The sequence below is a fragment of the Paroedura picta genome, chromosome 16 (assembly GCF_049243985.1).
Source record: "Paroedura picta isolate Pp20150507F chromosome 16, Ppicta_v3.0, whole genome shotgun sequence".
In the NCBI taxonomy this organism is placed as follows: Eukaryota; Metazoa; Chordata; class Lepidosauria; order Squamata; family Gekkonidae; genus Paroedura; species Paroedura picta.
Window position 1 is genome coordinate 30,070,885 of NC_135384.1, and position 15,205 is coordinate 30,086,089.

General features: G+C 53.1%; 1 protein-coding gene across 6 annotated transcripts in view; it reads left to right on the forward strand.

Moving 5' to 3' along the window:
• BRCA1 (BRCA1 DNA repair associated) overlaps positions 1-10,895 on the forward strand; it is a 30,163-nt gene extending 19,268 nt beyond the window's left edge. For 3 of the 6 annotated variants that reach the window (XM_077313098.1, XM_077313099.1, XM_077313100.1), the window contains exons 13-19: positions 700-765; positions 1,343-1,680; positions 2,974-3,061; positions 3,818-3,895; positions 4,658-4,698; positions 6,122-6,205; positions 6,576-7,342. In XM_077313098.1, the coding sequence (XP_077169213.1) occupies positions 700-765; positions 1,343-1,680; positions 2,974-3,061; positions 3,818-3,895; positions 4,658-4,698; positions 6,122-6,205; positions 6,576-6,896 (1,016 nt within the window). In that variant the 3' untranslated portion in view covers positions 6,897-7,342. The other 3 variants (XM_077313101.1, XR_013226945.1, XM_077313102.1) reach the window with 3 other exon arrangements.
• Positions 10,896-15,205: the final 4,310 nt, after the last annotated feature.

The following is a 15,205-nucleotide window of genomic DNA, read 5'->3' on the forward strand; positions in this document are numbered from 1 at the left end:
CTGCAATTTCAGGCCTACTTAATGAAACCAAACCTATGAAAAGTACGTATCTTCTCTGGGTTGCATCCAGACTAAATGTTCCTCTACCCAGAAGACGTGGGGTAATTTCTACCAATCCCACCTTCCTGCTGCAGACCTGATTGGCCTTTCATGCGGATCCAGAGGATCCCTGGCTCTCCTGGGGGACAGCGGGGGGGGGACGGCGGCATTTATGAGCTACATGGGAGGGAGAGGAAGGAGCTTTGTGTCCCGCTGACAAGAGTGCCTGGCACGAGCAGTGACTGTAGTCTGGAGCTAACTCAATATGTCATACTTGATTGATATTAAATTCTGTAGCGCAGGAATTGTCTGCTGTTGCCAGAGAGTTAATAGAAAAGGGGGCCTGTTATGTCTGGCATCCCGGAGGCCAAGAAGGCAAAGTGGATGAGCTGCCTGCCCAGGTATTGATTGAACTAATCAGCCCGATAACTCAGGGTTCTTAAAAATTCTTGCGGTCTAGTAAAGGAAACTCCGCAGGCCTTCATTACTCAGCATCGAAGTCTAGTCCGTCTGTTTCCTGTTCTCAGATAACTTTACTGGGAGCTTGCCAAAGTGTTGCTGTTTGCTTGCTTTTGGATGGAGTCGCATTGGTATTAAAAGCAAGCTCTGAAAATCAGAGGACAAGTCACTGGAATTTTTCTCCATCTTTTGCATTTCCAGCTGCACCAGAAAGTCCTATAAACACCAGAAGCCCAGAGCCAGTTCTTCAAGAGGGTCACGAACCAGGTAAGTGACTGGACGAGTGCCTGGCAGAATCCTTCTGTTCCCATTGACTGAAGAGCTCTGAAGTCATGCAATTTGTATTAACATTCCAACTGCTCGGTCAAGAAAAAGTAGATACTTCCTGCTGGTATAGAGGTTGCTTCAACTGCGAGGGATGATGAAGCCGTTGTCTGTCCTAGGATGGAAAGTCTCTGTTCATCTGTTGTGCATCAGATATGTCAGTTTTGCCATGGCCATCCGGCTTGACCAGATCTGGCGGAGTTCCTTCTTCCCATCGTGGTGCAAACAGAATCCTTGCAGCTGTTGCCGTGTCCTTGGCAACCTCACTATGCAGTCGAATATTATTCGGTACCATGTTTAATAGCATACACTTTGGATCTAATACGAACTTAATTTTCAATATCTTTTGCATCTCATTATGAATCACAATCCAACATTTCCTTGCTGTTTTTGTTTTTGGGGAGAGGTCAGGAAAATTCTGCACAGGTGCAGTACTAGACAGCGGAGCACCCAATGGATCAGAGACACATAAGCACCAACTTGTTCATCAGTGATAAAGTTTCTTTTTTCTCTCTCCTAGGAAGAATATCGCAGCTGAGGGGTGGAGGCGGGCCAAGCCCCCTCACTGTATCCCCCCCTGCTGGAAGCACCCATGGGGCGCTGGATGGTTGCCCGAAGCCTCCCTCGGCATCTCAGGAGCGCGTTTCACGTCAGCCGGCCGCAGAGCCGGAGGAAGGGCCTCCCGGTGCCCTCCAGGACCTCCCGAGTGCCCCCGAGCAGGAGCCCCAAGGAAGGCCGGTCTTCTCCTTCATTCCCACCACCGTCTGCCGTGGTAGAAAAGGGAACGCCAAGCGTCTGCGCTGCACAGGCAAGAGCAGCATGTCCCTGGTGGCCTCGGGTTTACTCCTGGAGGATCTGGTAAGCCTGCGCTGGGGCTCTTGGGGCTGCTTCCCTGGTTATTCACTGACCACTCGGTTCCCAAGTACGGAGCAGGAGTCCAAGACTTTCGTTCAGGTCTGGACTTTCTTTCCCTCTTAGCTGCTCCTTTGCAATTTTTGTGTCCTTCAAGGAGTCTACGTTTGACCCTGACCTTGTCACATCTTCCAGTGGATTTTGCAACTACCGGTTGTTTGCCTTGGCTTACCTTTTGTCAACTCAGCGCTGGATTTGCTCTCCTCGAGTGGAGGAGCGCCCGGCCTGTCCTGTGTGAGGCTGTAAATGACATGGTGCTCAGTTTTCCACGCAATTGGGGTGAGCGGTGGAGGTGTTGCTAAGCCAGAGGCATCCCTTTGCCCTCTCTTTCCGTGCCCGGACAACTCTTCAGGGGGTGGAGGCAGAGCACGGCCCTCAGATATTCAGCTTCTGACTCGTCTCTGCCAATTCCAGCAATTTATTCTCCTGGTCATAGCGACCTTAGCATAAGTGCTTCTTGAAACTGCAATGCTTTGCAGTTGAAGAAGAAAAATAGTTGGGTTTTTGTACTCTGCTTTTTACTACCCGCAGAGTAGTAATCACTTTCCCTTCCTCTCCCCACAACAGACACCCTGTTAAGTAGGTGGGGCTGAGAGAGCTCTGAGAGAACTGTGTCTAGCCCAAGGTCCCCCAGCTGGCTGCATGTGGAGGAGGAGCGGGGACGTGAACCTGCCTATCCAGATTAGAGGTCCCTGCTCTTAACCCCATGACACCAAGCTGGCTGTCCAAAAAGTAGAGGGGTGAGGAAAGAGAGATTGAGTTCCTCATCCTGAAGGAGAGGCTTTTAAGCAATAGAAACGCCTAAGGAATCCCCGAATGTCAGTATTTCTCTTCTGTCACCCCATTTGCAAACATGTAATTCAGCATCTTAAGAATCTCAGTTTACATTCTGGAAATCAACAAGTTTCTAGGTCTCATGGCTGTGAAGACCGACTTCTGAGTGTTTGCAGAGTAAGACTTAACGTTGCAAAAGCTTTTTAAAGTGTAAAGACCTTTGGAATGTAGTTTGAGGCAAGCAGATTATTTCTGCTTTGGTTATTGTTTTTGAGGCAGTCATAATTGCATCTTTTTGTTTCCAGTGTGCTGTTAAATGACCTTCCTGTTTGGCAGGGGGTCCTCTTGGTATCTCAAATACAGCTCTGATAACTTTCTTTTTAAAAAGCACACTTTGAATCCAACAACGGCTGGTGTGCTGATCAATCCCACTCTTCCTAATCCAAAATTTACTTTACTTTGTAGCGGCTGGTCCAAAGGTTTGCCAGGAAAACCAAGAGCACTTGGTCTAAGGCCATTTCTAAAGACACAACCCATGTTATCATGAAAACCGGTGAGTTGGGCAGGCAGAGGACAGCAGTTTCCGGGTGCTGGGGATGGGTGCCCTGGGATAACCTGCTGGTGACTTCCTCTGGCTGGCTGTCGTCCGCCACACACAGCATATGAGGCTCTGGCCTTGGCCTGATGTTTTGTCATGGAGCAGCTATTGCTTATATAGTGGCAAAGTTCTGTTGCATTGCCGGTAGAGTGCGGAAATCCTGGGTCGATGCTAAGTGACTTGGATGTTAAAACACTTTAATAATGTTACTGTAGTTTTACCTATGTTCTGATAAGGATGGATGGATGGATGGATGGATGGATGGATGGATGGATGGATGGATGGATGGATGGATGGATGGATGGATGGATGGATGGATGAATGGATGGATGGATGGATGAATGGATGAATGAATGAATGAATGAATGAATGAATGAATGAATGAATGAATGGTGGGTTGTAGTTATGACATTGTGGAGTTGAGCAGGTAGGGAAGAGGGGTGATCCCTCTGTCCAGATCCGTGTGTCCTGTGTCATGTAAGTCATGTTATTCTTTTAATACCACTTCCTCACCTGCACACCTGTCAGCCTGCTTGAGAAATTGAATGCTACCATATGAAATAGCACGGGGGTCTGCTGGCTGGGAAACGGACAATGGTTGAAAACACCAATTGAGCAAGTTTTAACCCCCTGTTCCTCCTGCGACTCTCTGGTTCTTGGCCTTTCCGTTGGACTGAAGCACTAACCGAGGTCTGTCTTCTTAATCTTCAGATGAGGACCTAGTGTGTGAGCGGACCCTGAAATACTTCCTTGGCATTGCAGCACGGAAATGGGTGGTGAGCTACCAGTGTAAGAGTGAACACTTCCTGGGGCTTCTTGCCTTTTCCTCTTAATTGCAGCTCTGTTACCACCTATTGTTGACGAAGGGCATTATTGAGTGGGCTCCTGTCCCCCCTACTCCAAGGGGCAGGGGGGAGGCTTCTCTCAGAAACCTCGCCTTGCCCAGTACAAGCATCTCTGTCGCTTCAGAAATTCACTCCAGCGTACTTTCAGTTTCTCCTGTCGCAGTCTGACAGTCACACTTCCCCCCCCCCAACTGCCTTGCTGCTCTGAGGCTATGAAGCTTCCTGTTTCTGCTGTAACTTGAGCTGCTGTGTTCTTTGCAAATACTGGCCAATACTGCTTAGCTTCTGAGACCTGACAGGGCTATCCAGGTCAGGGCAACAATCTGACAAAGGTCAAACTACAGAACCCCAAAGACACAATAAAAAGTGTTCTGCATTAGCCCCCAAAGGCCCTGTGGTTTTGCAAATTCAGAAATGTCAGAAATGGTGTTATTGGGGCATTTCTCCTGGCAGGCCGGCAGGGTTGGTATTGTTAGCGTAGAGGCTTGGGTCTGGACCACACCTGGCAGATTGAGGGGGTTGTGAGTTAGGCTTCTTGGGCTGACCGTGGCCTGCAGCGTGGAAGAAGCAGTCCTGGAGGTGTGTGATACACGAGGGGTTGCTCATTGTCACAGTGATAAAGCTCCTTTTGTATCTTTAGACAGGAAGTAGAAGTCATGTTTTGTTCCTGCTGAAGTAACTGGTTCTTGTTTGGTCCTGGTCCTAGGGGTACTGCAATCACTGAAAGAAGGAAGTCTTCTAAGTGAGGTAGGTCTGCTTCTGCACTTAGGTTTTCCTGCTGTTTTGGGTGCCCTTGGAGTGTGGGACGGGGGGGAGTAATTAAGAAGGAGCACTGCTTATCTCGTACGGCTATTTATTTGCTGTTCGCTTTAAATGCTAACGCGAAAGAGAACAGATGTTGCAAATGCTAAATGAGTGGTGTTCTAGGAAGAGTTGACTTCTGCAAGCTGATTTCCTCATTTATTAGTTGCTCAACATGTCCTGTAAAAAACATTGAGAGACAGGGCTCTTTCAGGGGTGGCACCTTGTTTTATGAATAGCATGCCTGATTGTTTTATAGAAATCACGCTCAATGTTTGTTTTATGTAGCTTTTATGTCCTCCGCTTGTTTCTTCTGTTGGTAATTTATGTTGTTTTATGATTGTATTGTGTTTTCCTTTTTGAGCTGCTAGATCCGATTTCTGGAAAGGTAGCACATAAATACCCTAAATAATAAACAATTTGTCAGTCAAAAGCTATTATTTTGGCGTGTGTGCAGACTCCCATCTGCCCCAGCATGTCACTGATGTGCTCCTCTGTCATGACTGAATTGCTATAAACATCACAACTGAAAGAGAGAGAGTGCCTTACCCAAGAACGCCTGTCTGTCATGACATATAATTGGCCGCGTTCCTTTCCTCAGAGCAGCTCTGGAGTGGGACCTCTTGTGTCGGCAGTCTCTTCCTCGTTGGCATATTGGGGTGACATTCCTGTATTGAGCAGAGTAAGAGAAACGTCTCTTTATTATGTTAACAAAACCAACGCAGAAGAAATAATCCACGGACAAATAAGTTTCCTTTAAGCAATGCTGGAAGTTGAACAAGGGTCCCATAAATCCTTGTTCCAAAAAGATTTCCTCAGCAGCAAAGCTAAAGAATAACAAATAGGAAAGAAACAATACCAAATCTAAATCCTAAATCACAGCTCTCCAAAGGGAAAAGAATGCCTGAAATGTACCCTATGAGGCATACTTGCCCATGGTTATTTCTTCTGGATTAATTTTGTTTAGGATGAAGATTTGTTAACGTAATAAAGAAACTTTTTCCGTACCCCTTCTTCATCATGCTCCTAAAGACATGCTCATAACTTGGTCACACGATTCATTGTTTCTTTTGCTTTACTACCAAGACGAACAGTAAGCAGTTTTCCTGTGAGAATAGCATTCTACACACCACAGCAATAAAGACAGAAAGGTTCTTAGGCTTTTGGGCTCTCTGTCTTTCTGACTCTCTCGTAGTCCCCCTCTCAAGTCCGAGGTAAGAGAAGTGCAAAAGTCACTCACTTCCAGCACCCCTCTCCATCGACCTGTGTTTTGATTTAAAGGATTCCAGTCCGGTTTCCAAAATCTGCTTTGACGGCATGGCCCATTTTTATTGGCTTCTGATTTTGTTTTGTTGCCGTTGTCTTCCAGGAGGACTTTGAAGTGAGAGGTGACATAATCAATGGGAGAAACCATCAAGGGCCCAAGAGAGCCAGGGAATCTCCTCCAGGCAAGGTACCAATGCTTTGATGCTGCTAAAGGAGAGGAAAGAGTCTACACCTCTGCTTCATGGGAATGTCCCTAAACTCTGCCGCTCTCTTCCCCAGCATGCTTTTGTCCATCACAGGAAATATGGTCCCCCCCCGCCCCTCTCCTGGAATATGCTCCTGTTACGTTACTGAGCACAGGGCAACCTTTGAGGCCAGTGGCCCCTTTAAGACCAACAAGTTTTGCATTTTCCCCAGGTAATTTGTGTCAAGCCATCTGTCCAGATCCAGACACAAGCAGAGCGCAAGCTTGGCTCGTGCTCACAGCTGTGTCAGGGCTTGCGTTTCCAGCCGCTCACTCGCCTGCCTTTTCCGACATGTTTGCCTTCTGCTTCCAGCTTTTCCAAGGCTTGGAGATCTGCTGCTACGGGCCGTTCACGGACATGCAAAGAGGTGAGGCAACCAGGACACGTTTGAGGCGAGTTGAAAGCAGCCTCTTTGCTGGGCTGCAGGGGGGCGAGGGGTGGGACGACGCTTGGTTCCTCTTTCCCTCTGCACAGGATCATGAGAACTGCAGCCGAACTGTTATCTTTGAGGGTGGCGGGAAGGATCCCGGTGTCCTGAATGCCCTGGAAATCCTTGAGCAGTCGGCGCGATTTATTTCTGTTTCAGAGTCCGCCCCGGGGAATGGTGGATTCTGTTGCTGGAATGTGTTGTAGAAATGAATGGGCATCTACTTGCTTGTTTTGCATAACTCATTCCGCTCCTGATGGCCAAAGGGAATAGATAAAGGACTTTGGCAGCCCCCTGATGGCCCCATCAGTGAACACGGAATGACACTGGGTTAGCCCACTTTGGTCTCCAAGAAGTCGATACCTCTGCACCCTCCAAGCTTAGAGGCTTGCAATTATTTAGGCTGGGAATCTGCTGAGAATACGGGATGGTGTCTCCTGAAACCGACCCTTTGCACAGATAGTTATGTGTGCAAATGAGTGACAAACTTCTGAGGCTCCTTATCAGTTTCAGCCACGGGAGCAAACTTCTCTGCCTTGGTAGTTTAATGCTCTTGCCTCAAAGAATCCTAGAGTAGGAAGGGGCCTCCTGGGTCATCTAGTCCAGCCCCCCTCCCCACCTCTCTCCTGTGTCTTTCTCCTGCCTGGGCACTGTGCAGAGCAACTGGAGTGGATGGTCGAATTGGGCGGCGCCTCTCTTGTGAAGCAGCCTCACCTGTTCTCAGGCTCCGCAGTAAGTGCACCTTTGTCCCTCCCAGCTGTGGCGGAGGGGGGCCGTCTGCATGCCCCGGGCTGTGCCAGGCAGGGGGGGCGGGGGCGGGGGCCTGGTGGTTCTGTTCTCTGGTCCTGGCTAATAGAAGGAGAAGAGCCGGGTTTGGGCTTTGTACACCAAAGTGTCTGACAAGCACCTTTCCCTTCCTCCCCCTGTGAGGTAGGTGGGTCTGAGAGAGCTCTAAGAGAGTTGGGGCAGGCCCAAGGTCACCCAGCTGGCTGCGTGTGGAGGAGGAGGAGGGGGAATCCAACCTGGGTCTCCAGGTCAGAGGCCACTGCTCTGTGGCCACCATGCCACACTGGGCTTCAGTGCTTCAGACGAGTGGACGATTGAGGCCACACTGTGCTGCTGACGTATCAAAAAAGGCTAAAATCAGTCCTTTTTCCTATATTTTCATCCCCCCCCCCTTAGCCCTAAAAGTACCAACCATCATTTCATTTTTGTTTGCACCACGCAGAAAAGCCGTGAAAGGTTTCCGGTGATCTAAAAATGCTGCAGTCATCTTCCCTTTAATGAAGCCGTTGGCAGCTGTTTTTATGGAAAGATTGCAGCGTAGTTATGGTGGTTGCCATGTGGACGGGAAACTGGATTGCCCTTCTCCCACCCACCCCAATCCACTGGGATGGACATTTCGCCCTCCGGGAGTGGGGGGGGAGGGGGGACCCTTTGAAAATTTAGACTTAAAATATGAAAAAGTCGCCTGGGGGAGGGAACAGTGCGAGGGACAGGGCCATGGAGAATGCAGGGAGCTCTCTCATTCGGAAGAGCTCAGGGTCCCACACCAGCAGCATTGCTGCCTTTCTCCCTCTCCCTCCCTCTCCCTCCCTCCCCCTCCCTCCCTCCCCCTCCCTCCCCCTCCCTCCCCCTCCCCCCCCCTCCCTCCCTCCCTCCCAGGTGTTCTGTCCCTGCTGAAGTCTCTGGGACTCTTCCCCCATCCGCAGGCAGGCAAGAGCCCTCGATCCTGTGGGGCCCAGCTAATCCCTTCTCTTGCCTTGAACCCCGCAGGGCTCTGCAGAGGCCGTCGTGGTCATCCAGCCCGATGCTTGGGAGAAGGACACCAGCTGCCGGGGTGAGCCTGCTGGACTGCTTGTCTGGCCTCTGGGAATTCAGCCCCCGCCTGCCTGCTGCTTTGGGAGGGAAAATGCCGGTGTCCCTAGAGCAGGGGGGGGGGCAACCTGTGGCTCTCCAGACTGCAGTTCCCATGAGCCCCTGCCAGATGTGTGTGTTTCTCTCGGCTCAGTCTCCCTTCCCACTCCACCTCTCTGCCTTGTGTCTCCTGAGACGAACTTGGAGGGATGAGGAGGCAAAAGTCCTCTTCCTGTCCCTCCCTCCTCCCAAAGGAAAAAGAACGGAGGGCGGGGCACTGTGATTGGCAGGCGCAGATGTGCACCCGCCTGCCAGCATTAGCGCATGCCGTCTCACAGAAGAGCGTTTGCCCGTGGCCTCCATGCGGTTGGGAAGTCACATCCACCATCCCCCGGCTGTCTGTGTGGCCTCTGTCTGTCTCCTGGGCTGTGGAAGTCTAGTCAAAGTTTGCTCTGGCATCAGCTGCCCCCACAGCACAAAGATCTGGCCTGTGTGAACGAAGGAAAATACTTTAAAGCAACAGTGTTCCGTTTGGAAAGGCATTCTGTTAAACAGAGCCACTGCCAGAAGCATTGAAAACTGCATGATCTCACCCCTGGCGTTTTGTGGCTGGTGCCACCTCTTCCAGGGGCCATTTTGTGGTTGGCTCCGTGGCCTGTGATGGGCCCATTGCCCTCTGTCAAATCCGAAAGGGGCCCACCGGCTGACAAAGGGTTCAGACCCCCAGGCTAGAACAGGGGCCCACAGAATGGTGGCTGGAAAGGCTCTGGGCATCCCTGGGCTGGGTGCGGAGTTTAAAAATAACAGCTGGGAAAGAAAGAAACTGACCAAGGTTGTTATGGCCTAACAGCCTGTTTTGTGACATGTCTGTTTCCGGTTTGAAAAACAAGCTGACTCTGAAACAGCCCAGGGGTGCAGGGCTGGCTGGGCTGGCTGCCGTAGGCCACGGGGACTGGGAGATTGCAGGGAAGCCTGCCGGGGTGAAAACACCACTGCCCTTGTGCTGCCTGAGCAGCGGGAAAGTCGCAGGGTGGAAAGGCACCGGAATTGCCCTCCAGCAAAACTTGTTGCCCGGGGGAGGGAGGGGAAGCCGCTGGAGCCTGCCTCCCCTCATCTCTGTCTCCCGCGTGCTGAAGCCGCCTGGGGGGGGAGCAGGGAGGAAGGGGGCTGTTCTGGGGCTGACCATGGGCCTTGTGTTGCAGGAATTCCCCCCCACTGCAGTGCGACTGTCGTGGCCCGGGAGTGGGTGCTGGACAGCGTCTCATGCTACCAGTGCGTGGCCTTTGACGACTACATCGTGCAGAAGGCGTGAGTGGCTGCCCCTGGGGTCACGTGTGGACACAGAATCGTTTCCCCAAAAGCGTGGCCTTTATTCGCAGGATAAATAATTCAGCTTGCCCATGAAAGCGAGCCAAGAATCTCTGGAGGACGTCGATGCCTTATTTACATCCAGGGGGCGGGAGAGCCGTTTCTGTGTCCTCACCGTGCCTCAAAGACATAATCAATGGCAAGATTTATGTACAGCATTTGGAGATCCAATTAACTCCCAAGGATAGCAGCAGCTTGTCTGAGGGCTTCCTGGGAGGAGAGGCAAGTTCTGGCCCGCAGAGGAGTGCTCTTGTGCTGTGGCCTTTAGGGGTGTCCTTTGCCAGCCAGAGGTGCTGCCTCTTGGGGGACGGTGGAAGAAGAGCCCCTGGCGTGATGCAGAAGAGAATCCCAGGCTTGGACCGAGAGGTTCGTGGGCCCTTCCTCCAGCGGCAGCCGTGCAACGCCACTCATGGACGGTTTGGCGTCCAAGCCACGATTTCCACCCGCTGCAAAGGAAGTGAGCTCCTCAAACAGAACCACTTTTAATCCTGACCTGCATGACAAAACCTGAAAATGCTCACAGGCCCCAGCACTGCCGAAGTCAGGAGAGAACCTCTGAGGCAGGGGCCATATTTATTGCTTGGCTCGGGTTGCCAAGCAATTGAACTTCATAAATAATTTAGAGCCCAACGAAAGAGGCTCATGCTGTTTCTGGCAATTTCGCTTCTTTTTGTACCGAAAACTTGCAGTGCTCCATCTTGGAGGGCTTTTGCATTGCACACACGCAACCTTTCCTAGGAGGGCTCAGCCCCAGGCTGGCACGGCAGGGTCCTGGAACAGGCCGCACTTCTCAAAGCAAATAAAGGAGGCGGGGGGAGGGAGGGAGGGAGAGACTGCCTTTCTGTCGCAGAGCTCGAATACTCCAGCTTGAGATTGTGCTGCCGCGCTCTTATTTTCTCACAGATGATACCAGTGCCATGTTAAAAAAAAACAGACTCATAAATGTCGAAGCCAATAAAGCACAAAACTGTTGCAAAAGACCTGTTGTCCAGCGGGCTGGAGTTCCATGGCAGCATTTCTGGGTGGGACTAATCCACCCAAGGCCCCCCTCGAGCAGGAGCCCTTCCTTGGGAAGCGGAATGCGTTACGAGGAGGGGATTTGCATGAGAAAGAGCATGTCTGAAAATATTTAGGAATATTAAAATAAATATTAAAAAATCAGTCCATCTTCCACGCCCTAAAGGCAGGACGGCTGACTGGCTGAGGAGGTTAGCCGTTGGGAGTTTCCTACATTCTCCAGGGAGCTGGACGAGATGACCCCAGAGGCTCCTTCCAACTCTATGATGTACTTGGATTTCCAGCCGGATGTGAGCTCAGCCCCCAGTTTCCAGAAGAGGAGGGAGCCCCAACTCCTTGCAAGATCCGGGCCTCTGCTTCTACTTTGTTGCCTCCAAGGACACAGAGGGGCTCTCGTAGGAGTATGTTTAACTGCGCCTATTTTTAAGCGCTTTAAACAGTTTTACAGTCCCTTTTTACTGGCTCTCTGCTTTTATAAGGTCGTTACCTCCCTGGAGGGTTCTCCAAAGACAGCAGGTTTATGTGTGTTAGAAGAAATCCGCCAGCAAACCAAAGCTGCCTTCTGGGCCACGCTTAAAGCACCAGCCCTCCGGCCCCTCTGGGGAGGTTCTGCCAGCCCTCAGGCCTCTCTGGGGAGGTGAGCACCATATGGCCAGAAGCTCCTTGAAACGACTTGCCTGCTGTCGCGTGAACCTTTCTGCAAGAGCTGTCACCAAACTGAAAGAGCCAGCAGTTGTCCCCTGGCAGGACCATGTGACCAGCCACACCCCCACGGAGGAGTGGGCTTGTCTCCCCAGGCCTCCTTCGGAAAGGGAAAGAGAGCTACAGGAAGGGAGTCCCTGCGCTGCTTTTGCCGGTGTCCTTGGAGGCTGCAAACAGGAGCTTGGAAAGGAAGCCCCTGCAGGGGAGGAGCTTAGCATTCTGCCCCAAAGAGGGGGCTGAGGTGCCGTCTGGGCCCAGGCAAAGCCCCTCCCAAGTACCATGGCCCATGGAGGGAGGGAGGGAGGCAGAGGCTGCCTCCAGAAGACCCCCCCTCTCCTGCCACAGCCTCACTCTGAAGAGCAGCTGGCTTATCTCTGGAGCTCACCTGGGCGGCTTTTATCTTCCTTCTGGACATCTATAGCTGTTGTCCAGGTGACAGGAGGCACCTGCCAATTTGCCCCATTGTGAGTGCCAGGGAATTGTCCTCCCCTTCGGGAGGCGGGTGTGAGAGGCCCAACTGAAGGCCTGGGCTGCTTGATGGTCAGTCACCCTGACCGTGTTTCCTAGAGTTCGAGCTTCCTCTCGTGTTGGGAGAATGCCGGTGCCCAGCTGGAGTATGAGGGGGGGGGGAATCTAACCTGGTTCTCCAGACTACACGCTGCTGCTCTGAACCAAGAAGAAACAGAGCTGGAAGGAATCCCAAAGGTCCACTAGTCTAACCCCTTGGACAACACAGAAAATGTACAGCTGCTCCCACACACCCCGTGACCCATTGCTGTCAGCACAAGACTGCTGTGATCTGTTTCTGCAAGTGACCACTTGCCAAGCAGGTGAACTTTGACAACTGACCAGGTCAAAGTTTGATTCCGGGGCCACCTCAAAAGAGCAGCCAAGTTTTATTCCAGGTGCAAGCTTTTGTGTGCCTCGGGCACAAGGGAATGGGAATAGCCCCAGGGGGGACATGAATCAACATCCGGCATAATGAAGGTGCTTTATCGACTCAAGGAGCAAATAGGAATCACAAGCTTAGGGTTTGAGGTTGCCATAAATATGTCAGGATTGGAGCTTGACCCTTGGAGGTTAAACAGGGCAGGCTCAAGGGGTGGGGGGGTCTCAAGCAAGGAGCTATCTTGCCCTTCTTGTGAGGAGGGGGGTTTGGGACCTTCAAGGTCAATAACGGTGCCAGTAATCGCGGGCTGGAGGGCATCCGTCAGCCACTCAGCAAGGACTCCTTTGGCCTGGTTTTGAAAGGATTGCCCACAGCTGTGGGGAAACGGGAAGCAGCCCCTTGGGGGCAGCAGGGCTTCCCCCTGCTCAGTCTGCAGGGCCACCGCTGTTGGGCCCCTCGCCAGAGTCCCCGTTCTCCAGATTAGAAGCCACCGCTCTGAGAGTCCTTGCAGGAACAGTCCAGATGAAGAGTCCTCGCACTCGAAAGCTCACACCTTGAATAGACCGTTGTTGGTCTTAAAGGTGCTCTCGGACTCTGGTTTTATTGGTCCAGGTTCCTGTAATTCATGAGGCATCTCCGGCAAATGGGTCACTCCCCGGGTCCTCCCAGGAGCCCCCTGGCCTCTGCAGGGCTGAGCTGGCTGCAATCAGGGTCTAAGGTGGCCCTTCGGCCTCCCTCTCCCCTCATCTGTCATGTGGTTCCCCAGGGAGCCGGGACAGTCGGTGCAGCCTCGCAGGGGGGAGGAGGGTCCCTAGGCGCAGTGGATGCCCTGCCTCCTGCACAGGCGTCTTCCCCGGCCAAGGGCCCAGCGCACCTGGCCTCCGCTGCCAGCTTGGCTCCGGGAATCTCTCTGGCCGCTGGCCCTTCCCCTTGGCCCCCCATCCCCATCGAGAGCATCCCACCAAGTAGTGACCCATCCACAGGAAGAGCCACGTTGCTCTCTTCTAGGCTGCCAGTTCTGAGGGCTGCGCAGGGCAGGTTGCCAGCTCTGGGTTGGGGAACAGCTGGAGACTTTGGGGGTGGAGCTGGGAGTGGGCGGGATTTGGGGCAGGGAGTATAAGGCTCTGGAGCCCCCCCCCTCCCAAGCAGCCTTTTTCTCCAGCCATTTCTCCAGGGGAACCGATCTTTGCAGCCGGGCGAGAAGCCTTAATTCCAGGGGATCCCCAGGCCCCCCCCCCTGGAGACGCCTAACCAGTCTGTCCTCCAGTTGCCCACATTGGCTCAGTGTGAACAGAAGCAGGGCCGTGGTTGTCATGGCAGCCGTGACATCTTGTGCAGCTCCAGGCGGCATTTCCGGGATCTCAGTGGACGTTTCCCAGGGCTACAGTTTGGGGGCCTCCGGCTGCCCTCGGCTGGAGCAAGGAGATCGCGAGGAAATGGGGTGGCCAGAGGAATGGCTGACCAGTCGTCGGAGGCCACTCCCAGCACCAAAGATGCCCCAGTCCGGGAGGGAGGGACGGATGGCATGCCTGAGGAGGGGGAGAGAGCCCCCAGGGGCTCCCCTTGCACCTCCGTCTGAGGCCCCAAGGCCAAGGAGAGCACTGGGGTCTCGGGAGCATGGCCTGCTCTCCCCTCCAGGCTGCAGGGGCCCCTTGGTTCATCATCGTCTGCCTGGCTCCCTTCCGGGGCTTTTGTATCCCCTCCTGCCAGATCTTTTAACTGGAGATGTCGGGGACTGACCCGGGGCTTCCTGTCTGCCAAGCAGATCCCCTGCCACTGAACCACAGCCCCCCCCCCCCCCCGAAAAAAAAACTTGGGTGCGAGTCACTGTTTGGGGGGAAAGGAACCTTTGGTGTGAAGTTTCTTTTCCCAGGCCCAGAGGTGAAGTCTGAGTGAGTTTTACGAAGCTTTTACAAACAGGAGGCTGGAAGGATGCTATGAATGATTCATAAAGGCATTTAAATGGCGCATGAATAATTGAGGCCTGCTGGTGGTCAGCACCATTACACCAAACGCAGGATTTGTTCATCGCGAAGGGCTTCCGCGCAGACAGGAGCCCCACGGCCAACGTGCTCTGCCCTCCTGCCTCACTCCCGGCTAACTGCTAAGCCCGTTCACAAGGGAGGCCAAAAGCCACAGCTGGCTTTCCCAGAGGCTGAAGCGAAGCTCGTAAACAATGCACCCAGCTGCCTCTCAGGGCTTTCAGTGGGGAGCGTGCAGAGCGTTTGCAGTTCTGTGGGGGCTCCCCCAAGTCCTGAGGGGAAACCAGGGGCACCTTGGCGAGGCGTGCCAGCTCTGCAGTCGGGGTGATGAAGGAATCCCTAAGTGGTACAGAACTATTTGGCCAGGCCTGTCCTGCCTCCCTCCTTCCCCGACGCAGCCCTGGCCCTTTGGCAAAGAGGTGACCGTTCCACTCCCAGCAGCCTTGGCCTTTCGGGGCAAGCCAGAGCCCGGCTGAGCCCCAGGCGCAAGCTCAGCCTCTGGGGGGCTTATCATGACCTCAGATGACCGCCCTCCAGCCCCAGACTTGGCTCCGGCTGCCAGTACACAGCTGCTCTGTGGTGCTCTGGTGGAGAAAGACACACCCCCCCCCCCCCGGTGCTCGGGCTCAGCAGACAATGGTGCCTTTGCGGCAGGAGGGCCGTGGGGAGGGGAGCCAGGGCACCAAGCCCACCAGTCGGG